The 24,334-nt window shown below is 46.3% G+C and overlaps 1 protein-coding gene across 10 annotated transcripts in view; it reads left to right on the top strand.

Annotated features, from left to right (window-relative positions):
• Positions 1-24,334, top strand: part of Slc41a2 (solute carrier family 41 member 2) — a 102,957-nt gene that overhangs the window by 74,646 nt on the left and 3,977 nt on the right. For 8 of the 10 annotated variants that reach the window (XM_063255485.1, XM_063255486.1, XM_063255483.1 and 5 more), the window contains 2 exons: positions 3,855-3,986; positions 5,191-5,339. The exons of 1 other annotated variant lie outside the window; for it this stretch is intronic. In XM_063255485.1, the coding sequence (XP_063111555.1) occupies positions 3,855-3,986; positions 5,191-5,339 (281 nt within the window). Of the gene's footprint in view, positions 1-3,854; positions 3,987-5,190; positions 5,340-5,854; positions 6,342-24,334 lie in introns of those variants that run through there. One more of the 10 variants, XM_063255491.1, reaches the window with a different exon arrangement.

Raw genomic sequence — 24,334 nt, 5'->3', positions numbered from 1 at the left:
ACCCACTGATTACTCAAGAGTGTGTTATTCAGTTTCCATGTATTTGTGGGATTTTTGCAGTATCTTTTATCATTAATTTCTAATTTCATGGCATTATGATCCAATAACATGCAAGGGATAATTTCAACTCCTTTCCATTTATTTAAATGTGTTCTGTGAGCTAATATATGGTCTGTTTTAGAGAATGACCCATGTACTGCTGAGAAGAATATGTATTCTGATGTTGTTCAATGGAACACTCTGCATATGTCTATCAAGTCCATTTGTTCACCAGTGTGATTAAGTTGTTATTTCTTTGCTGCTTTCTGTTTGGTTGATCTGTCCCTTGGTGCCAATGGTGTTTTAAGGTCTCCTGTTATAATTGTGTTACTGCTAATTTGGTTTTTCATTTCTGTTCATAATTGTTTTATATAACTGGGTGCTCTAGAATTTGGTGCATCTATATTTAAGATTATTATCTCAAAAAAAGATTGTTATTTCTTCCTCTTGAAGTTTTCCCCTAACTAGTATGCAATGACCTTTTTTTATCTCTTCTGATAGTTATAGGTTTTAAGTTCACATTGTCTGCAAATAGAATAGCTACCCCCATTTTTGGGGGGTTCCTGTTGCATGAGATATTGTTTTCCATCCTTTGACTTTCAGTCTGTGAGTATCCTTTTGGGTTAGATGGGTTTCTTGTAGACAGCATATAGTTGGATTTTGTTTCTTGATCCATTCTGCCAGTCTGTTTGTTTTAATAGGTGCACTGAGTCCATTTACATTAATGGTTATAAACTGTTATATGTTGGTTTATTGTTGACATGTTATCTTTCTGCTGTTGCATCTTTATCTTTCTGTTCTGTTTAATTGTCTGCTTTGCTTAGTGGTTTTTTCCTAAGTGTATCTAAACTGTCTTTCAGTATTCTTTGCAGGGTTGGCTTGGTGATCATGAAGTTCTTCAGCTGTTCTTTGTCATGGAAGTATCTTATTTCTCCATTGATTTTGAAGGACAGTTTTTCAGGGTACATCAGTCTAGGTTGGAAATCATTTTCCTTTAGAATCTGAAATACTTCACTCCATGCTGTTTTTGACTTTATTGTTAGTGCTGAGAAGTCTGCTGTGATTCTGATAGGTTTTCCTTTATAGGTGATATATCTTTTCTCTCTGACAGCTTTTAATATTCTATTCTTTTGTTGGATTTCTGGGATAGTGATTATTATATGTCTGGGTGTAGTTTTATTTTGGTTATGGCTATTTGGAATTCTATATGATTCACTGATCCTGATGTCAGTTTCTATTCTCATGTTTGGGAAATTTTCAGCTATTACTTCTCTAAATATCCTCTTGACATCCTTTATGTTGTCCCTTTTTTTTTCATTTATCCCTATCAATCTTATGTTGTTTTTCTTTGCATCATCTTGCAGTTATTGAATTGTTACTTCCTGATTTCTTGTTATTTTTAAAAGATCTTTCCTTTCCTGTTCACTATCTGCAATCTTGTCTTTGAGGTCTGAAATTATATTTTCCCTTTCATTGAGGTGGTTTTTACAGCTTTCAATGGAATTTTTTATTTCCTGTATATCTCTTTGCATCTGCTTTATGTATTCTGTTTATTTCTTATATTCTGTTTATTTCTTATATCCAGGGATTCTATCTTTTTGTTTAGTTCCTCCAATTTTTTAACTGTGTCTTCTTTAGATATGTTCAGCATCTCTTTCATTTCTTTTATCATTTCTTCTTTTACCTGGGAGATTATTTCTAATTTGAATTCCTTTAAAGCTTCCCAGAGTTGCTTCTTTATTTCAGTTGCTATTATGTCCAGTATTTCAGGTGTATGGCATATATTTTCTTCTATATACATAGCTCTTAAGGTTTCTTGGGATGAACTGGAGGTTTGAGATTGTAATTTGGTCTTTCGTTTTGTCATTTTCCTATATCTCTGTGTTTCAAGTGTTATTCCAAGGCTTCCCCAGGGCCTGTTGGAAATCCTCTTCTATGCCCTCAGCTCCTGGAACTCTGGCCACCCAGGTCCCCAGATTGAGAGAGGGTTACTGGGGGTGAGGCAGGCTGGCTCAAGACCCGCTGAGCTGGTCTAGTGCAACAGGAAGCTGTGAAATTCCCTGTCTGGGGCCGAGCAAGCAAGGGTCCCAAACTAGCTCAGCTTGGGGGATGGTGCAGGGACACTCACCCCAGGTCGCCCAGCCTCTGGAACAGATGGCACTGGCAGGCCCAGAGACTCGGCTTTTCATCTAGTTTGTGGAGGTTTCACTCTGTAATCAGTTGGCTTCAAGGCAGGGTAGTGCGGCACCAGGGCAACACTTTAAGGCAGCCTCAGTACCCACTTTTATTCTTGATACTGTTCTCTTACAGTGCCCCCTCCAACAGTAATCCTTCCGTTTTCTTTTCATTAACATTTGGATGGTATACCTGTGCCCACATTTTTGCTTTTAACTCATTGATGTTCCCGTCTTTAACATTTGCTAGTTTTCCCACTGATCTTTTAGCATAGTAACCATAATTATTGTAAGGGCTTTGTCAAATAATAGCAACGCCTGAATCAACTCTGTGTCTGGTTTCTTAACACCTACAATAGCTGTTTTCTTTTTTGCTTTTTATTGTCTTAAAATATTTTTACTGGAGATTGATAAATATTATTTATGATAGAACTGATTTATTTATGATAGAACTGTGGGGGACTGGCGGTGGCTGAAAAGATAAGAAGTATGAAATATAAATGACCTTTATTTTGAGAATGTGGGGAGAGACACCCCCAATCCCCTGGGGCGTGGCATCTCCCCCCACCCCCACCCCGGGGTCGGCGATCTCTCCGTGGAACACGTGGAGAGGAGGCATATAAGTAGCCTCGGTTTGGGGTGGAACCTAAGGGGGCATTAGGGATGCACAGGTAGCCCATTGGGCTTTGTTTGGCGCCATAGGTAAATTCCTAGGGGTAAGGGAGATAGGAGCTCCTTGGTTCTGCCTCTAAGCCTTCACCAGCTACAGTGTCCTGGCTGGGCCAAAATTCTTTCAATTTATGCCTAGAAATGGGCAGTTCTTTTCTTTTACTTCCTGTTGGTACCAGTGATTGAGTCAGTCTAGTCAAACGAGGCTCATTTTTTGGGGCTGTAGTTACCTTCACTGTGTCCCTGGCTTCCGATTGTCTGTCAGCGGGGGCTGCTGCCCTGTGGTTGGTGTGAGCACTGTGTGCTGGCAGCCTGCAGGCTTCCTTGCCGTGTTCTTGCTCTTCCTCAGTGCTGGCTTCTCAGTACCAGAAGCGGATGAGGCTGGGGATTCTCTTGCCCTGTCCTCCATCTTAGATGGCCCTGTGTCCCGGGCTTCAGAGCTGGCACTCTTCCAACATTTCTGTCCACCTTCTCTGGTGGCCGCCAGCCAGATGGGTCCGGTGAAGAAGGCCTTACACCCAGCTCCAGCAGTACCCTGTGCTGTCATTTTGCTTCCGGTGGCCGCTGCTCTGGCCTGGTGTTTCCACCACTCCCCAGACTGCCTTTGCTCTGAAGGTGAGCGACTTCTATAACCGTCACCCTACTGGGAATGGGCAGGGTATCCATTCTCATTAGGGTGATAAACACCAACATCTCGTTACCTAGTTTAATACCGTAACTATGAAAATATTTTTTAAAATTGCCTCTGAGTCCACTTCCATATCAGACAGTCAATCAGTCTTGAAACAATAATGAACAAATCTTTCTGAAGAGTGAATTTGGACCTTTGGACTATCCAGCAGAGAATCAGAAGCACTGGCATTTTAGAAGAGCTCTTTATTCTGTGTTACTGACCCAGAGTGTGACACAAAGACACTCACTTTTGCTTGAAGGCACGCGAGCTTCAACCCCATCTGTCTCCTAACATCTCAGGCATCGGCGGTAACTTGGTGGCCATCCAGGCGAGCAGGATTTCTACCTACCTCCATTTGCACAGCACCCCGGGAGAGCTGCCTGAGGAGCCCAGAGGCTGTTACTACCCCTGGAGGACTTTCATTGGTCCAGGTATGTGCTTGGGACTCGTGCATATTTTATGTCAGGAACTGCAGCTCCTTGCGACTGCAGGCAGACAGCACTTGTTGGACACTGAGGTTGTAATGCTGTGTAGGGTTCTGTTTCTGAGAGCTGATCTCAATGTACAGATGTTCCTCCAGATCACTTCTGCAGCTGCTGAGATCTGTGCATCATTCTCTCTCAGGCCTGTCTGGGATACCAAGTTTTATAAGTCAGGAAACAGCAACCTAAGACTCATACAGGCACATTGGTAGGTGGTTGAGGGAGAGAGACATACTCTTTTTCCTATTTTAATCTTTCAACCATTCTTTTTAACTTCTCCTTCCATGCTGGGGAATGAACTCTGGGCCTTCAAACCGAGCTGCTTCCCCAGCACCACACCCGCTCTTTTATTTCGAGATAGTCTGAATTGCTGAGCTGCTCCTGCCTCAGTCTCCTGGCACCACACGGCTGTCTCATTGGGCTTTCTAAGTGGAAGCGTCGGACCTAAACACTTGGACGGGGGATAACACGAGCCGGAAGGATCAGTGCATAATTTTTGTCACCCAGACACACGACTACTGAGAAACATAATTTTAAGCCTCATAGTCCTTGTCACTTTTTTCCTGATAAAAATGAAATTATTGGAGCTGGGGATTTAGCTCAGTGGCATAAGCACTTGCCTTGCAAGCATGCGGTCGTGAGTTCAATCCCCAGTACTGATAAAAAAAAATGAAATTACTGACTTTTGAATGAAGATAAGAAATGCTCAGCTTTGATTTTTTAATGGCAATGCTTTAAGAACTTTGTATTTTCTCTATTATCTGCCCTCTTTTTATGATTGATATTATAGTCCAACCACTGGTCTTTTTTGCTTTATTTTGTTTTGTTTCGGAGACAGGGTCTCAGTGTAGTTCAGGCTATGCCTGAACTCCCTGGTGACCCAGGCTGGCCGTGAGCTTGCAGCAATCACTGTGCCACCACCTCCTGAGTGCCGGGTGTGTGCCACCAGCCTGACTCTCAGCCACTTAGTCACGTAGCAGATAGGGAGCATTTCAAGGAATTAAGTGCACTGTAAATACTGCAGCTTATTTTTAACAATTGAACTTCTTGCAGCATGCCAACAATAAAGTGATGCTCAAATCTTAATAACGCTGACGTGTTACTAGCCAAAACATGCTTTTGTTTTAAACACGTGTATGTTTTTTTCTTGCAGGGGTGAATAATAAATCTGCCCAAGTTCTGCTGCTCTTAGTGATTCCTGGACATTTGATTTTCCTTTACACTATTCACCTGATGAAAAGTGGCCACACTTCGCTCACCGTGATCTTTGTTGTCGTGTACTTATTTGCTGCAGTGCTACAGGTAAGAGTGAGAACCTCTTGGGAGTCTTTGTATTCTTAGAGTGCTGTAAAGCTTTAACTGCATCTAAAGGCGCATGACAACATAACGTGCCATTTCAAAACTCAACCGGGTGCCTTCCTGTTGATTTGACCTTGAAAACAGTAACCTCCAGACCACTTTTCCTGCAGTTTATGGAGCCTTTAGATTTTCCATTTCCTGGGTTCCCTGTCTTTCCCTTTTTGGCTCTCTTGTTTTGTATGGATATAAGGCCCAGTATATTCTCGAGGAAGAGGGCATGGGAATACATTTTTTTAAGCCTTTACATTTTATAAAACATTCCATTCTCTCAGTAGGTTGATTGGATGTGAAATTCTGTTTTTTAGGGTGCTTTGTTGTTGGTTTGGTTTGGTTTTGGTTTTTGACAGAGGACCTCCCTAGGCAGTGCGGGCTGACCGTGAACTCACCGTGAATCCTGCCTCAGCCTCCCAAGTGCGGGGTGTGCGCGCTATGCCTGGATCAAATTCTGTTTCTTTTAGGATTTTGAAGAATAGAAAGTTTCACTGCTGTTTAACTTCTTGTGTTATCATCACAGCGAGAGACTCTTCTCCTTCCTGATCCACTGTACAGAACTTCTTTTGTGTCCTGGAAGCTTCTAAGAACTTGTCTTTTTACTTGTTTTGCTTAAATTTCGTGTAATGTGCCCCAAGGTTTCTTAAACTCTATGTTGCTTTACCCTGTATGCATGTATTTTGTCTGTTTTGTTTGACTTTGTCAATCTAAAAACTCAAGTTGTTCATTTCTAGAAATGTTTCTTAGAATTTAAAACAATGACTAGCTCCCTTCCTTCTTCCTGGATCTTTTACTTGGTTCCGTAACCTCTTGCATTAAATGTCTTACCTCTTTTTATTTTGTATTTCTTCATCTCTTTTTGTCATCTTTCTCTATTTCCATCCCTCCTAAATAGTTTCTCTGTGGTGCAAAAGATTTTCATTTTAAAATTAAAAGCAGTTTTAAAGAAAATTAGTTTTACTTCTCAAAATGTGTGATCAATGTAATACATGTTCAGATATTTTCAATTAAATACTACTAAAAGGTTCTATTTTCCTAATTCAATTTCACAGAGACAATCGCCTTGAAACAGTTTAGCTGTAAGTTTTAAGGTGACTTCAAGTTTATGATTAATCTCTTGTAGTTGTGACTACCAAAACTGGACGACTTGGTGGTGTTGGAATGCTTTGTTTTTCCCTTCAGTTATATCACAACTTTTTGCTAAATTGATTGCAAGTATACAGGTTACTAGGCTTTTGCAAACACTATGCAGAGGCAGTTAATTTACTGTGATTGTGTTTCTGTATTTTCTTTTTCTGGCATTATTATATCTTTTCTATTTATATTATTTTCCATAAACCCACCCTTAACTTTTCCAACTGTTAGAACTTTGAGTTCTTGATCATGACTTTTTTCTAAAGTTTAAAGATTTGGTAACTTACACAGTGAAAAATCCTGATTCTTTGAGATAGATTAAAATAATTCTTGAAGAGATTGTATTGATTTTAAATTAAGGTTTTAAATTTCTGATGTTAGCGTAGGAGTCTTTTAGAGCATAATACTAATTTTTATCCTATTCTTAATTCAAGTAAAAAATCAACTTGAGTTTCAAATTGTTTGGGATTTGAAATGGTAGAGTTAGTTTTTATTTTGCCCTTGGTATGTAATATTCCCTTTAAACAATACTTTTTAAAATTAAAAAACTTACGTACAAAATTTATTCTCTGGTAGTTACGTCTCCTGCCATTGACTAATGAAGGAGAAAGAACCCAGTAAAATTCTACTCTGAGACTTACGCAGTTTTTCAGCTGCTACTTAATTAAACTGAACTCTCAAATAAATGTTTTTGACAGGAGGGTCCCACTTGCATGATAGTGTGTGCAGTCAAAGGCATGGTAGGGGTGGGGGGCGCTTGCTGGCCTCGTGGGGGCTCCGTGGCTCTGCCTGCAGTGCTCCTTCCGGGTCACGCAGAGCCACAGGGCCTGACAGGCAGTGGAGGCACGGGCTGCCCGTCGACCAGGCCAGCGCCCTGGCAGCCCACCGAGAGGGAAGGGGCAGCAGTACGCCTTGGTTCAGTCTCCTCTATTTAAAGCCTCTTCCAGTTTCCCTTTGTGTGAGAAATCCTAGCCGGCATCCTTTGTCTGGAAGAGACAGAGGCATGAGTTTGGCTGCTGCGTCTAGACAGGCGGAGACTGCCCCTGGACAGCTGGGAGGAGGGCAGAGCAGCCGGCAGGTGGGGTGACCCGAAGGCGGGCCGGTCTGCCGCCTCACGTTAGCATTTATGCTCGGCTGTCTCTCCCTCATCTAATTAAAACCAAAGCCCTTTTTACTGTTATAATTATCCTTTTATTGTGGTGAGTGTAAGTACGTATGGAGTATGTTAATGTTTCTGGGAATAAAATATTTCAGTGCATAAAGGAAAACAAGACTTTTCTAGCCCGTGATACCTACAGATTTCCAACCAAGTAGTAAACAATAACTTGAAATAATTTCTAAATGAAAATTTTAATCCCTGTTCTAGACTTTCATTGTTTCATAAGAGAATTAGATTATTAAGAACCCTGGTGAAATTCTACAAGTACCAAATTTCATGAAAAATCTATTGTGAAACTTTGGTTGGAAAAACCTTTGTCCCTGGCTGTATTTGTGTTTTGGGGGAGAGAACAATAATATTGCCTTCAAAATTAAAATTCTCAGTATATGAAGTTGAACGTGGTAAATGCCACCACTTGATTAGCCACTGTGTAAAGGCAGTAGCCAGTGGACTGAGGTCTTCTCTTAGTTGTGGGTCGAGACTGCCAGGGGAAGCCTAAGCTTTACGGCCTCCTCACAGCACCCTCTTCCTGCACGGATACTCACAGCTGCTCAGACTCCGTGCGTGCGTCTGACTTTTTGTTTTGTTCATTTTGAGACTGTCCCTTGTTATGCAGCCCAGGCTGGCTTCTAACTTGAGGTGATCCTCCTGCCTCAGTCCCCCAAGTGCTGGGATTACAGATGTGCACCACCATGCCCAGCATGATTTTGTTTTTGGAAGGTCAGAGACTTTTTTGGTTTTAGAGAAAGGATCACAGTGTCATTTTATGACATCTTAAAAGAGTTGAGTAATAAAAAATACAAAACTGACTAGCAAAATAGTAATACTGTATTTTGATCATAATTTTTTAAACCAGAAATCTCTAGTTTTTATTACTGCCACCTTTCAGATAGTAATTCTTAAATTTTAGCCTTATGTAAAAATTGCACTTATATTTCCTAACAGATTTACATTTTGAAGAAAAAGTTTCTCAGCAAAGCCCAAGCCTACCTTAAGCAAGCAAATAAATGCCCGTAATACTTTTAGCGCTTCTTTTTTATAAACAGTAGAAGTCCGAGGCCGTTGAAAGGACAGTTCAGTATGAGTGGCCTGCAGGGCCAGTGCATGGAGGGGCTACACCTCACTGTTCCCTGGAGGAGCTGGCCCGGGAAGCGGGAGGGCGATGACCACTCGTGCTGCAGGAGCAGAGACAGGCCTTAGTCATGAGGCTACAAGCAGGGTTTAAAGACATAAAAATAAATGTGTCCACACAAGGAACTATTCCCAACCGGAGTAGAGTCACATGGCACACACAGAGGCATGGAGGGCGAGGGCTTCGGACCCGGGTCAGGGCTCCTCGGAGGCACACTGGGGCTGGCCCCTCGGTGTCTGCTGCTCTCCCAGGCTGACTTCCCTGCAGCAGAGGCCAGTCATGGGGCCGAGGTGACGCACAGGGAGTGCTCACTGCCCCAGCGCTGGCCTTTCCAGCCCAGGTGGCTCAGCTGAGCGCCTTTCCCAGCAGCCTTGTCCTGCCTTCCACACCCCGAGGCCCTGCTCAGCTCGGCGCCCTCTCTCCTGGGGGCCCTCATTCCAGCTCTTTTCTTGCTCTTCTGGGGGGGCCCTGGGCTTCAGACTCGGCTCTGTCATCGCCTCCTCCTAAATCCGTGCCTCCAGCCTGCACTCCTGTCCTGGTCCTGGTCCTACACGCCACGAGCCAGGATGCAATGCTGCCTGTCCCCTGTGGCTTTCCCACCCAGTGGAGCAGTGGGCAAGAGCCAACAGGCACATCCGGGGAGGAGCCTTAGGCGCAGGGAGGATCCCCAGTCCATAGCTGTATCACACTGACCGTGGAGGCCCTTGGGTGGGGGAGCCTCACTCCGAGGACTCCATGCACGCTGGGGCCCTGAACCCTCGCCTTGGCCGTCCCCGCCGTGTCCTGTCACTCGCTTTCCTGCCCTATAAAGTGAGATGTAGGAACCATCACTAAAGTAACCGTGTAATCCTAATCCAGTGCAGAACCCACAGAGAACGGGGAAGCTGCTGATAATCGGGGTGTGAAGGATAAACGGGCAGATGCAGAAGAGTGGTGATAGGAGGTGTCACTCACCTCTCTGCCTGCATTTGTGATGCATGAGTTTATAAACTCCCACTGTAAAGATAATTCACACAAAAGGATCGCTCTACGTAACTAATAACATGTCTTATTAATACCAAAGCAATCTAGCAGCCAGTTTATTAACATTAAAATAATGTAGAATTACTAGTAAAGTGGCATTAAGTTACATTGGCTTTTATGGGTTGTCCAGAGAACCAGATGATATATAAAATGCTGTTTTCTTGAAAATTATATCCCAGGTCCAAATAACTAACTTTGATTTGCTCTGGTTCATTTGTTTGGTCTGTCTATCTGTCTCTCTTTCTCTCTCTCTCTCTCTCTCTCTCTCTCCCTCTCCTTCTCCCTCCCTCTCCCTCCCCCTCCCTCCTTCCCTCCCTCCCTCTCTCTATGAGACAGGTCTTGTTATGTTGCTCAGACTTGGAATGCTTTTCAATTTATTTTTTTTTATTTTAAAAAGAAAAAAGTCAGAAAAAAAGGCAAAAGAGACAACAACAAACTCAAAACAATAACAACACAGGTTTTCAAACCAGAATGAAAAAGATTTAACAATGCATGTTGTTATGTTGTATATTGTTCTTTTTTTCAAAGAAAGAAAATTTTTAAAAATGGAAAAACAGAAAAAAAGGTAGATCAATTTAGAAAAATAACAATTTTAAATTTGTTTGACCTAAAACAATCTCTTCTACTTTCCTAGGTGGACTCTGTTGTCTACAATCTTGTTTCTACCTAAATAGTATAGATCTACCTATTACTGTCAAAATGTGGTTATTTTATTGTTACGTCTCATCTTGAACTGCCATTTTGTGGAGCAAAATAATTCTGGTCTTTTTGTAAGTAAGCCCCTGTATCGGTTTCAATTGTCCCTTCTGAGCGTTTTCCATCTCTAAGAGTTCCCTTCTTGCAGTCATTGTCAGAGCCACTTTTCTAGTCTGTGTAAGTGTATTAGGGCATAGGAAAGGGGTGATGGAAGATGAACTTGAAAATTATACAACCGTGAAGGAGCTTGGCAGACAGACTCATCTTGGTTACTTTTCTGTGGTTGTGAGACAAAGTACCTGATGCCCAAATTAAGGAAGGAAAGGTTAATTTGTCTTACAGTCTTGGAGGTTTCAGTCCATACTCAGCTGGCTGCCAGGCAGAGTGGCATGGCTGAGGGGCGGTCGTTCATGGCAGCCACAAATGTAAAGAGAGAAAAGACATGCTTTCTTCCCTCCCTTATAGGGTATGTTGGCTCCACCCCTGGACGGGTGCAGCGCTTACACCACTAATCCCAGCATTAGACAACGCACAAATCACACGCTAGACTCAGCTGCCTCCATGATGCATGAGGCCTGGGGGGCCCCTAGACACAAACGTACCAAGACTGAAGAATTCCGTTTATTCTACAAAATGCTTCTTCTCAACTTTCCTTGCACTTCCAACAAATTTGACAGAGCAGATGTGCTTCCCGAATGCCGGGTGAGGTGGTTTACATGGGCCAGGCTGGGCTTCCACTATTGTGTCACTCTCAGAGACTTTCCTTACCTAGAGAAAGAGGCTACAAATGCACCTGCTTTGCCACTTGTGTTAAGGATGAAGCTGCGCCAGCCTTACCGCCCTGAGCAGCCCAACCTCATCCTCGTCTCATTTCAGGAGCTAAGCAGGGCCGGGTCAGTACTTGGAAGGAGGGTGAAATCACATAGTATGTGTGCTGTTATTGCCATCATTATCGTACTGTTTTAATCTGATCAGTAATCCCACCATCTCTGGGTGTGGTGGTGCATGCCTGTAATCTCAGCACTTGGAAGGCTGAGGCATGAGGATCGCTGTGAGTTCAAGGCCAGCCTCTTTCAAAAAGACAAAACAAAGCAAACACCACCATTATCATGGTAACTGGAGATTATTGGGACGGTGAGTCCTTTGGGGTGTCTAGAGGATCCAAACCTGTGGAACTAACATGAGGAGTCCCCACCGTGATTCTGATTCCCCCTGCAGTCAGTCTTCCCTGAGTAAGGAAGAAGGGGCTTTCCAGTGGCAACATCCCCACCCTTGGAAGGGGAGCAGCCGCCTGGTAGCTGAGAAGCTCACTGACGTAGCCTTGGGGCGCTACTGCCTGCCTTGGAGCCTTCCTGTCCTTGCATGTAAGATGAGAAGAATGGTTTCTCCTTGCACAGTGGTTAAGACGTGTGAGTGCCCAGCACACAGTACAGTAGTCCTTTATTTACATGGTGCGGTTCTTTTTTATTTTAGTGCTGACTCAAATTCTGGTCAGTGGCATCTTCAAGGCCAGAGCTAAGGAAGCGGGGACAAACAGGTCACCTGACCTCACTCACACTCTGTACCCAGACTCCAGCTGGGAAGTAAGGGTCCCTGTGTTCTCCGCATGGCTGCTCTGCATCTGTCAGCTTGGGTGGAGGAGGACATGGGAAGAGAATGGTCAGAGGGATGTGAGGTGAGGGCCCACAGTCCCTTGAACGTTTTTCTAATTGTAAAAATACCCACTTTGAGAGTTGATTAATGTTGTTAGGTAGGAAGTTGAAGCAGATACACTTTTGATGTTCTTTTTAAAAAGTCTTGTGTGACTGCATTTTGGGGAGCTAATAGTGTGATGATGCTAGTTTATGTTTTGGTCCTTAAAACTGATACCTTTCCCAAGTGCATATTTATGAATAACTCTTTGGCCAGATGACTGTCCACCTCACAGGGAACACTGGGCTGGGTTCTTTGCAGTCTGGTCAAGCCTGGTGAACACGGAGGTAGAACCAGAGAGGCTGGGCCATCTTTTCTCGGATGCTGTGCTTAGAACACTGCCGTCCCTGCTCGGAATACTGCTGAGATTGCAGGCGTGACTGTGCTTTTGAGATTCAGCTCAGCCTCCCTTTGGATTTTAATCATGGAAGCTCCTAGAGTCCTCCATTGAGGGCCTGTGCTCCAGAAAGGAGTTTTACTGCTTCATCCCAGGGCCTTGGGACACTATCAGCCTGGGCACAACTTACAGTACTGTTTGAAGTTGTTCAGACCGTGTAGCCTCTTATGTCCCTGTTCAGCACCTGGGTCTTTGTGCTGGCCCCAAAGCCTCAACCAGGCCACCTTTACTTCCTCCTGCATGCAGGGCCACAGCCGCAGGTCCCTTCTCACCTCTTCGCAGGTCTTAGGCAGAAGGCCTGATTTCTTGGCTTCTGTGAAGTCCTGTCCACCTACCCCGGCCTGCGAGCAATGTCTCGGTGCTCTGCAACAGAAGAGGGCAAGGGGCCCAGCATGTCTGTGCCCACCGAGCCAGCACCCAGGGTGCTTGAAGCTGCCTTCCTTTCGGCTACTGCCTCCTGACGCCCTGTGCCCTCTGCGTCCCCCTTCTCCCTCTGGCCTGAGTGGGCCTCCCTCCTGCCAGCTCTCCATGTGTGTCAGAAGACGCGGTGTGTGATCTGGTGGTATGTGATCTGCGGAGGGTGTTGGTTGCTCTCAGTGCACGGATTGTTTGCCGTGTGCTGGAATAGTGTGCTTTTGTTTTGTCTGTTTCATCTCCCGTGCAAATCCTGGCTTCTCTTTCTTGGAGGCCTCTTGTGCCCAGTAGGGTGGGTACAATCCGGGTAGCAGCTCACTTAACCTTTCTGCATCTAAATCTTCTCTTCTAAAAACAGAAGTCACAGCGCCCTCTCATAGGAGAAGAAAAAGGTACCGTAACATTTCTTTTCTTTTTAGTGGCCTGTTCATTTCTGCCTCACTCTACCTGCCATCCCAGACAAATAGTTCAGGCTGGAGAGGATGTGTGTATCTGCACTTTAGAAGCTCATGGATGACCCTAAATATTTGTAGCAGACATTTAAATGTTAGATTTTACAGAGTTTGGTTTCCAGCCTGGAAGTTGGGTTAGGAAAGCATATTTTTATAGGGATATGAATTCAGCCTTTGTAACCTTAGGGAGGCCTGTACTAATTTGCAACCCAGGGGTTTGTTTATATCGTGTTTCGAAGCGTTCATCTCCTGTCACACATGACACAAGCTCCTTGTTGGGAATGGCGGTGTTAAGGGGGCACCAGCTCATGGGAGTGTGGGTTCTCGCTCAGACCCACTGCCTAGAGCACCAGCGTCATCCAAAGCAAATACATGTTCTTGGACTTCACGTATTTACTTAAATTCCAAGCAATACATCTATCACATGCATAGCTAGGGCTACAAAGTTGCCTTTTCAGAGGGCCATTTACCTAGAGAAGTTATGCATATTTCATCAGAGCAGATGATGTAGAAACCAGCCTACCCCTGGTTTGATATTCAGTATACTTTCCCACTGGGAAACATGCATTTCTTTCTTTTTTTTTTTAAGAGACTAAAACCAAGGAAAATAAAATAGTCTAAAGCCAATCAAAACAAACCAGTGTAAGTGGCACAGGACTTCAAAACAATAGGAAATCAGCAATGGTCACCATAATGCCTCTTATCTTCAAAATAGCTGCAGATACCTTCAGACATAGTAAAACTCAAACAAAACATAATGGAATAGACCCAGTCAAAACAAAAACAATGAAAACAATAAAGGACTTCAAAACAAGGGTAAATCCAAAATGGCTACCATAATATGTCTTGTTACCTTTAACACAGCTGTCCATGCCATCAGATATAATAAAATCAAACAAAACAAAACCCAACAAAACAATGAAAATGATACAGGACTTCAAAACAAGATGATAGGGAATTAACAGTGGCCACCATCTTCAGAAGGAGATCTGCCCAGATGCTATGTTGTATATTGCTATCCTCTTGAGTAGGTGATCAGACCATCGGCCTTAGGCCTGCAGAGTCAATGAAACCCTAAGCACTACAGGCATTAAGTTGTGCTTCACCTCCATAGCCGTCATCACAGCCTGTGTGTCTCTGGGTCAGCCAGCCACTTAAAGTACTTGGTGGGGAGGGTGGCTTTCTTGCTTCCCAGCCCATGTGTTGGAAGGGGCTGGCATCTGGCTCTCCCCGCAGTGGCCCACGCATGGTGCCGATTCACAGGGAGGGCTTGCTTCTTGATGACTTCTAATTCTCTTCCCCCATACTTTAAATGCATTTCCTAAATGATCATTTAAGTTTAAAACAAAAACATTATATTAAGAAATATATGCTGTGTATTGTGACTTTAATAATTTATTATGTAGAGTTCCAAGAAAACACTGCTATCTTTTGATAAGTTGCAAAAACATTTTCAAAAATAAAACTAAATCTGTTTGCCAGGGATATAGCTCAACAGCATGGCACCTGCCTGGCAAGTGCTCGTGAGGTCACGAGTTTGATTCCTGGTACAAAAAAAAAAAAAAACTAAAGCTGCTTGAACCTCAGGAGACCGTAATACATAGGAAGGAAGCTTGATTCTGTGGCATCCTGTATAAATAAATGCAGTACATGGGATAAGGAGTGTAGAGAACCAGCAGACTGAAGGCAGATGCATGGGAGAAGTCCGAGAAGTCGAGGAGCTGGCCACATAGGCGCTCACGTTAGTCCTTGTGTTCCGTGTCCTCTGGTGCAGAGACAGTGTGACTGATCCTGAAGGACCGATCCACGGCAATGATGCTTAGAGTGCTCGGCAGACTCTAGGGCACGTGTTGGCCTTAATGCAGTCAGTCAGCAGCAGAGCCCCTCTGACAGTAAGTGACTGTCTCTGGTTTATCATGCGTCAGTGTCGCTAGACACCGAAGGGCGAGACCGATGGTTTTCCCCTTCCAGGGATCTCATGTCAGACCTGGACCTAACGCAGGATGTGCGTGTTAGGTGAAGAGAGCTTTCAGATGGTCCCACCTGCTGCACTTGGTGAGAAAGCTTGTACTGAAGTGTGCACACACACACACACACACACACACACACACAAATACGTCTTAATTCACAGCTGACACGATTCTTACAAAACACGCTGAATATGTGTGCACATGCTGATACTTTCTCTTGAGGACCATTCCGCTTCATTTTTCAAGACTCAGTTATGTCTTCGTGTAATGCATGGACAGTTACTAACGGTTCTCCAGGACTCCTGAGCTATTTTTTGTGTTATTTATTTCATTTCAGTTGCCAATTTTGCTTTTATCAATTTGAAAAATTACCTCTTGACCTTTAATTGCACTAGGTGAGGATTTGGCCATGTAACCCAAACTTTATTTCCCCAACTTTCATCCTCCTCACAGAGGAATGCTCCGTTTTTACTTAATAAGTAAGTGTGGTTTATAAAGATTTTCCATACCCAAGCAGTGTGTTCTGTTGCCTTTTAATCTCTAAGTTTTTCTGGAGATTATTGTCATATTCTTTCAGTTATGTACTTTTCTATGTATCTATCCTGAATTTGTTTCTAAGTGCTTCATCATGGCTGTGACACACCTGTAACAAGTATTCATTTTGTCCCCCAAGCTCCCTTCTATCAGACAACTTGCCCGTCCGCCTTGGTCCTGGAGCCCTGGCTTCCGTGCCCCCTCGGCAGCCTCTCCCTGCTTCTGGGCCTTACCGCTCTCATCCTTGGTCCACTCTTTTGCTTCTATGTCTTTTCCCAAAAACCCCACAGAGAATGTGGGGAGTCTTTTCTGAGTGCATTTTTGTCCTCAGGTGCCCTCGGCCTGCCCGCAGCCACTGATGAATAAATCAGCACAGCTGTAGCTCGGAAACCTTTCCTCCGGGATGCCGAGGCCGCACCCCTTGCATCTCCGTACTGCCTCTGAGAAAGTCACATTCCCGGATCTTCTAGAAGCCTGGCCAATCTCCCTTCGGGGCTTTTCTGTGTGCCAAGCTTTTCTAGTGGTAGGCATCGTGTTCCTGGGGGATTTGACGGAGGCCGAGGCAGGGGGACTTTGGGTAACTTGGAATTGGAGCTTCCTGTGGCAGGGCCTGGGAGTCGGGGCCACCTGTGAGCCTCTGAGCTGTCTCTGGGGTTCCAGCCCTACCTGCTATGGTTTGCAGAACCAAAGAAGGGCCTGCAGGGTCCTGCAGCTAGCCCTTCAGACTAGCCGCCCAGCCGCAGACTCACAGAGGAACAGCCTGTACTTCCCAGGGCCCTTGGGTCCGAGTGCTTCCGCTCCCTTGCTCCAGTGAGCACTCCTGTATCCCACCCACCCTCCCACCCCAAGAGCTGCGGCCCTGCTGAGCATGGGGCTGCCTGCCCTCTCCAGACAGACACAAGACAGCCTCCGTCTCGGCCTCCCCCCAGCCTGAGCGCCCAGCACTTCAGGTCCAGGCCTCCGTGCACATGGCGTCGCCTGCTGACCTCCTCCTGCTGCCTTGTGAGACACTGCATGGAGTAGTTGGTCCTGCACCCCTGCACCGTGAGAGACCCCGTCCTGCTGCTCATGTGCTGACGGGCAGGAAGTGACAGAAATGACAGCCAACTGTGTACAGACCCCTCAGCTTTCCCAATGCTTAGCAGATTGTTTGGAGCAAACACTTTAAAAAGACAGAGATACATGGCATGTGTGATGTGCCTCCTGTGTCTTGCTTCCTGGTCCAGTTCTCTGCGATCAGTGTTTTAAATTGATGGCATCATTGCAGGGTGTGTTTTTATACTACTGCTATAGAGCTGTGTATGTATAGGTAATGTGCTGTAGTGTTTCTCACACTTGTAAAGCTTTATTAAAATCTTACACTTTGCATAGTCTTCACTCAGCCTTACGCTTATGAGGCGTGTTAATGTTGGTCCATGCACCCCTCTCCCATTTCAGGGTGAGGTGATGAGACCTAAGAGTTACGTGGCCAGTTTCTACCTCTGCACATTTTAAGCTGTTTCCACTTCTTCGCTTTTCTGGCAGTCATTCAGCAGTGACTCGTGTATATCTCTTGGTTTTCACACGTCCCCAGGCTGGGCTGCACTCTGGCCGAGCTGGGCTGTGGCCTGTTAGCCATTCGAGTTCCTGTCCTGTCCACCTAGCTAGCAGGAGAGGCTCAGGACCACTGTTTCTATGAGGAATTGCTGGTTTAAGTAGTGACTCGTCTTAAGTTTTAACAGATACTGCAAAATTGCCCTCCAGAGGCCGAGCCAGTTTGTGCTGAGGCCAAAGCAGCGCGGGATTGTGATGGCTGCAGCCCCGGGCTCCAGTGTTCCCGAGCTCTCCATGTGAGCCCGGCTCCACCTGAGCTGTGACCACACACACTGTGTCACTCTCATCTGTGTCTCGGGTTTCTCACTCATTGAAGGACATAATAATCCACAGCACACGGTAGACAGTTCTGTTCAGAACTGTCAATCCATCCCTCCGCATGCGCAGACTTGGAACACTGTGTAATCTCAGGACAAGCTGAGTTAGAAGCAGTTTGCTGTTGTTATCGGTCAAAATTTGGCCTTGTTTTGTGCTTGTTAGATGGGTATAAAATAGAATTCAATGTGGTTTTAATTTGTGTTCTCTTAATATTAATGAAGCATTTTAAGTGTCCCCTTAACTATTGGGTTATTTTTTTTTATGAACTCTAGGAGTACTCTGATTATTCTCTAAATATTTTGAAGACTGATTCTTTGTCAGTTAAACCAAAGCAGAGATTTTTTTTTTTTTTGCAAGCTGGAGGCATGATTTGTATTTATTGAACCATAGAAATCCAATGTAATTTAATTTATCAGACTGTTCCTTTAAACTGTATACTTATTTATAAAATAATTTCCTAAATCAAGCTCTTAAGGGTATTCTCTCATAACAATTTTCAAATATTTCTTCTTGCACCGGAGTTTTCCTGATACTTCTTTTGACACGCACAGTAAGATGCCCTTCCTTTTCTTTCTTTCTGTTTTAATGCCTTTGTCTCCCGGTAGAGGTTTCAGACCCTTCTCTGTACAGAACAAACAGTAACCATCTCGAGCATTGGGGCCGTGTGCTCTCCAGCCTGTGACAGCTGACAGCCACTGCATCCGACTCAGTTTCACTGAGTAAACACCAAGAAGTGCTTCTAAAGTGTAAGGCTAGAAAAATGGGCTAAGTAGGTAATAAGACAGATGACTCGAGCTGTGTTCCAGTAAAGCTTTTTTTCCAAAAGAAGTGACAGGTTGAATTTAAGCCAAGGTCTGTAGCCTGCCAACCCTCTTCTAAACATATCTTTCATTCCGTGCTGACATTATGCAAGGGATTAGTAAATTTACTATATATAGCCATATAAAAAATCATGTTTGCTATTACAGTGGTTAAAAGTCTTCCTGAGTGTGTCCCCTGTGTTCCTCTGTGACGGGAAGAGACTCAGTCCCTCCCTGCGCCGTGCACCCAGCGTCCCCGCACAGCTGACTGCGGCCGCTCTGCCAGAGCTCCGCCGGCTTGTGAAAGCGGCTCCTTCCCGGCCTCTCTGCCCGTCCTTTGGTCTGCGTGTCTTCCATTACCGTAGCTCTCGGGGCTGTTCTGAGGCCCGGAGTGGCGATGCCTCCAGCGTGCCCTCCCTCAGCACTGCCCCGCTGTCCTGGTCTTTCGTGAGTCCGTGGGAGTCTCAGGGTTTTTGCTGTTCCCGTGAGATGGAAATTGCACAGAATCAGTGAGTTGCTTTGGGTAGTATAGCGTGTCACAGTAGTGATATTTCTGAGCTGTGTACATGGGACATTTTTTCATTTTTTGTGTACTCTATGGTTTCTCTCATCAGTGTTTTATAGTTTTCATTATAAAGATCTTTTACTTTGTTGGTTAAGTGGATTACTAAATATATTTGTGTAGCTACTATCAATTGGATTGCTTTAATTTCTTTTCAGCAAGTTCATTATTGGTGGGTAAAATGCTATTAATTATGTTGATTTTGTTTCCTACAGATATACTGCATTTGTTTCTAAATTCTCAGCTTTGATGTGTGTTTAGGTTTTCTGTGTACAGAATGTGTCACTGCAGACGAGGACAGTGGAACTCCTTGCTTTCCTGATTGGATGCCCTTTGTGTTTTCTCCTGCTTCTTGGCTCGTGCTGAGGTTCCAGTGCAGTACTGGACAGGAGGAGAGAAAGTGGGTGTCCGTCTTGATTCCGCCTGGAGCTGTCCCCCACTCAGCGCGATACTGGCTTCAGGGCCTGGGGGTTTGATCCTTACGTACCGAGGTGTAAGTATTTTTATCAGAAAGGAGTCTAACCGAGAGCGTTCTATCTATTGAACTGATAGTGTGGCTTCCTGTCCTCCATTCTGTTACTGTGCTGATCGCTGTATTGATTGCGTGTTTTGGAGCACCCTTGCAGCTCCAGGATGAGCCCCGCCTGGCCTGGCTGGGGTGCTGCCTTTCTCCTGTGCTGTTGAGCTTGGTTTGCTGAGAATGGATCTATAGGCCGGGGGTTCGCTTTTGTTTTGTTTTTGTGTTTGCCCCATCTGGCTTTAGTGTCAGGGCCACGTCAGCCTTGTAAGAGGTTGGCAGCTTTCCTCCCGCCTCAGTAGTTCTGGGAGTTTATGAAGAATTGAAACTAATTGTTTTTGAGTGTCTGTGGAAGTCAGCAGGAAAGCATTATGTTTTAGACTTTGGGTGGTGGGAGATTTTTAATTACTGCTTCAATCTCTATTTGTTATTGGACTGTTTAGATTTTCTGTTTCTTCTTGATTCAGTTTTGGTGAATGGTGTATGTTCAGGAATGTAACCATTTGCACTAATTTTCCATTTTTTAGCATATATTGTTCGTAGTTTCTTATGCCCTTTTGTATTTCTATGGTGTCAGATGACTTGCCTCCTTTTTTCTCTTTGTCTAGCTAACCGTCAGTTTTGCGGGAGAAAACTCTCCCTTTTCACTGATCTTTCGTAGTTTTTAGTTTTGATTTTATCTGCACACTCAGATGTGTTATTTCTTTCCTTCTATGAATTTGGGGTTGAGTTTGCTCTTTCCTGGAGGAGGCACCTATTGCTGTAACCCCCTCAGTGCTGCTTCCGCTGCAGCCCACAGGTTTTGGTGTGTTTTGTTGTGACTTTCATTAGTTTCTAGAAACTTTCGGTATCCCTTTGAATTTCCTTGCTTACCCATTGGTGACTTTAAGAGCTTGTGATTCTGCTGTCATGCCTTTCTGCGCTTCCCTCCTCTTCTGTGGTTCCAGTGCACTGTGGTCTGGGAGGATGGGCGGCCCAGCTTCAGTTGTGTCCTGAGATCTGTCTGTCCTGAGGCCTCTGCGTGCTGGCGGGGGGACTGCACGCTGCCACCGCTGATGACACATGCCACTGGACCTTTGCGCTGCAGTGCCGTTGCCTTGGTCCTTGATGTTCATTGAGGAAAGTGAGGTGCTGCAGTCCCCCACTGTTGCTGGCTTAGATCAGTCCCTCCGTGCTGGGTACATACGTTACATATTCTTGCTTAATTAATCCTTTTGTGAATATGTAATTGCCTTCTTTGTCTGTACAGTTTTTCGTTTAAAGCCTCCTCTCCCTGGCCTAGTGAAGGTCTCCTGCTTGGTTTTGGTGTCCTTTTGTGTTGTATATGTCTCTCCAGCCCTTTGCTGTTAGTCTGTGTCTTTACCAGGAAAGTGAGTTTCCTATAGGCAGCCAACAGAAGAGCCTTTTTGGAAATCCACCCAAGCAGTCTAAATCTTTCGATTGGTGAGTTTAATCAGTTTATATTAAAGGATTTCATTTTTGTTTATTGGAGACAGGGTTTCACTGTGTAGCTCAGGCTGGCCTCAAACTCATGGCGACCCTCCTGCCTCAGCCTCCCACGAGCTAGTATTACAGGTATCCGCCCCCACTCCTGGCCAGAGGTTATTATTGATAATGTGAACGTCCTCCTGCCATTTTGTTAATTGCATTATGCTTGCTTTACATATTTTTGTTCCTTGCCCTCATTTCTGCAGTTTGGTGATCTTCTGTCATTCCATGTGATTCTGCTTTTTCTCTTTTGCTTATCCGTTCTTTTCATGAGCTTGTGTGTTCGCCTCTTTCCAGGCTTCTCCCGCAGACTCCCTGGAGAGCCCCTGCCGGGGCTGCCCGCCGCTGCTGCTCTGCTCCTCTCTGCCTGGCTGGAGGAGGCTTCCTTCCCTCCCTTATGAAGGGCAGGGGCCGCGCTTCCCGCTGGAGCTTTCTCCTCTCAGGATGCGAATATGGCGCCCGCTCTCCCTGGGCTGCCCGGTTTCCGCAGAGCAATCTGCTGTGGGTTTGGTGGCGGTCTCCTGTGTGTGAGTCGATGCTCTTCTGCTCTTCATCAGATTTTTGTCCTGTGCTTCTGACACTGTGACCTGTGCGGCCCTGTTCTGTGGATCTAGCTGGTCCTGTGCACTTCTGCAGTCTGGGCGCATGTCTCTGAGGACTGGAGGAGCTTCCCGCTGTGCCGGGGCACGCTTCCTCCCGGCTGCCCTCCCTGGTGTGCGTGTCCCCCTGCAGTGCCCCGCGTCTCAGCAGCTGCTCTGCCCCCTCCCCGTCTTCCGTCTGCCGTCCTGAGCTCCTCCCTGTTGCCAAACACATTTCACTGACGTCCTCCGTCCCAGATTTCGGGTGGTTTCTTCTGTCTGAATTCTCTTCGCTGAGTTTCTTACTCATATTCGGAATTGTTTTCTCATTTCTCTGTATTATTCATCGGTATTTTCTTAGCGCTCGTCGGGTTTCCTTAGGATCATTATTTTAAATTCTTCAGAATTTAATTTCATAGGTTTTCTTCAAACTGGGATCTAGAGCTGGACCATTGGTGATCATCTTTGGAGCTGTCATGTTTCCTTATATTAATACCTGTGCATCTGTGGTTCCTCTCTCTCTCTCTCTCTCTCTCTCTCTCTCTCTCTCTGTCTCTCTCTCTCTCTGTCTCTGTTTCTCTGTGTGTGTGTGTGTGTGTGTGACACAGGAAACTGAATCCCAGGGCCTTCTCACGGAGCTACCTTCTGGCCCTTTTTTACTTTTCAGTTTTGAAACAGGACTTCCCTAACCCACTGAGTCGCCCAGTCTGGGCTTGAACTTGTGACCCTCCTGCCTCGACCTCCCAGAGCGCTGGGATTACAGGTGTCCACCACTACACCTGGTAATCCTTCCTTCCAGTTGTATGGACACCTCTTCTAGGTCCCCAGGTGAACACAGGTGTGCTGCGTTTGTGGCCTGGTGACATGGTGCTTTTGAGCACAACAGGGAGCCTTCCTTGGGTGCTGTGGGGTGAGTGCAGGGAGCTCTGGGCCTGTGGTGCTGTGAGCTGTGTCTGTCCTGTCTCCGGGTCCCCTGGGATAGGTACAAGTCCTGCGAGGACCCTGGCAACAGAGCTGTGGCCCACAGGCCAGGGTTATGGCAGTGATGTTCCCAGGTCATCCGGACAGCTGCAGGTGGTGCAGCAGCTGGGGGAGACCTTGACCATGTCCTGGGGCTCCGAGTGCAGGCGGTGCTGGGCCCTGGAGTGTCCCTAAGCCACACCATGGATGCTTCGGTGCTGCTGTGACATCCTGGAGTGGAAGAATGCAGGTGGGCTCTTTCAGGTCCCCAGAGCTGCACTGAGTGAGCAGAGGCTTGGCACCAGTGACCGCAGTCCCAAAGCCACAGACCGGGAAGGAGCCCACTACGAAACAGCGCCCCAGTCCTTGGGCCCTCCCGAACCCTGCTGGGCACGCGTGGGCACCTGGGTGGAGGCTGAGGCGGCTGCTGTCCAGCCTCCTGCCCTGGGAGGTCACAGCCAAGGCCTCTGGCCGGCCATGCGCTGGCACCGACCCCCTAAGCCAGGATTCTCTCTTGAGGTGGCTCTTGATCTAGTTTGAGTCTGGCTGGGGGAGACCAAAGCGAGGGTGCACCTTCAGAGCAGCAGCTCCCAAGCGGGCTCGAAGCTTCTGAGTCCCTGGGGTCCTCCTGCAGTTGGGGCTGCCAAGGCACTAGGAGCCCTGCTCTGGGGAGCCAGAAACCCTTGTCCTCTGCTCATGCCGCCGAGGGCTCCCTCCACCTCTCCCGCGGGGTGCTTGACACGCAGGCTCTCTTAGGACGTGGGCACCAGCCCCTTCTCGCCCTTCGGCAGACGCTGCGTAGTCTTTCTCAGACAGAAAAGCACGGGTTCCCAGAAACAGGGCATCCGGATGGGGGCCGCCGTGTGGTGGGGACCCCGTCGTCCATTTGACGGAACCTAGGGTCGCTCTGCTCTTTACCTGTCCCTTGAGCCCCTAAACCGGAGCCCTCCCTGTCTCTGCAAAGCGTGCTGCCAGCCAGGCACTGTTCTGTTTGTTTTGTTCGCACGGGGACCTGTGAGCGCAGTGGGAGGAGCTCACCCAGTCCCAGACCTCGCAGCATCCGGTCCAGGGCTCTTCCTAATGTCCTGTGGCCCAGGTTAGACATTCATGGCCAGAGAACCCTTGGGGAAGCACTGGCCTCGTGCAGAAGACAGTGGGCCTTCAAGATGACTGTGTCGGACAGGTGCTCAGAGACATCAAGCCAGTGTGTCCCTGGACAGGTGCTCTCCTTCCCAGCGCAGGGACAGAGCCGACATGACAGCACTCAGCACCACCCTCAGCCCAGCTGCCAGGACAGCAGGAGATGACAGGTGCTGGGCATGGATGGGACCTTCGAGGGCTTCCTCCTGCAGGTGCCTGGTGTCATTGAGGCCCATGAGGACGGGGGCAGTGACAGCCATGCTGTCGTCTGTAGCACTAAGTTGTGTGCCAAGGACCAGCTGCTGACTGACCCAGTCCGCGTTCTGGTGGCTCCGGTTCCTGGAGATGGGGGTGAGAGCGCGCCCCGGCCATGGCCAGTAGGGGCGGG

The sequence above is a fragment of the Cavia porcellus genome, unplaced genomic scaffold, assembly GCF_034190915.1.
Source record: "Cavia porcellus strain 051 isolate PalLab524CR breed Dunkin Hartley unplaced genomic scaffold, mCavPor4.1 scaffold_8, whole genome shotgun sequence".
NCBI classification, from domain to species: domain Eukaryota; kingdom Metazoa; phylum Chordata; class Mammalia; order Rodentia; family Caviidae; genus Cavia; species Cavia porcellus.
Note: the sequence above shows the minus strand (reverse complement) of the source record. Positions and strands in the feature narration are given on the sequence as shown.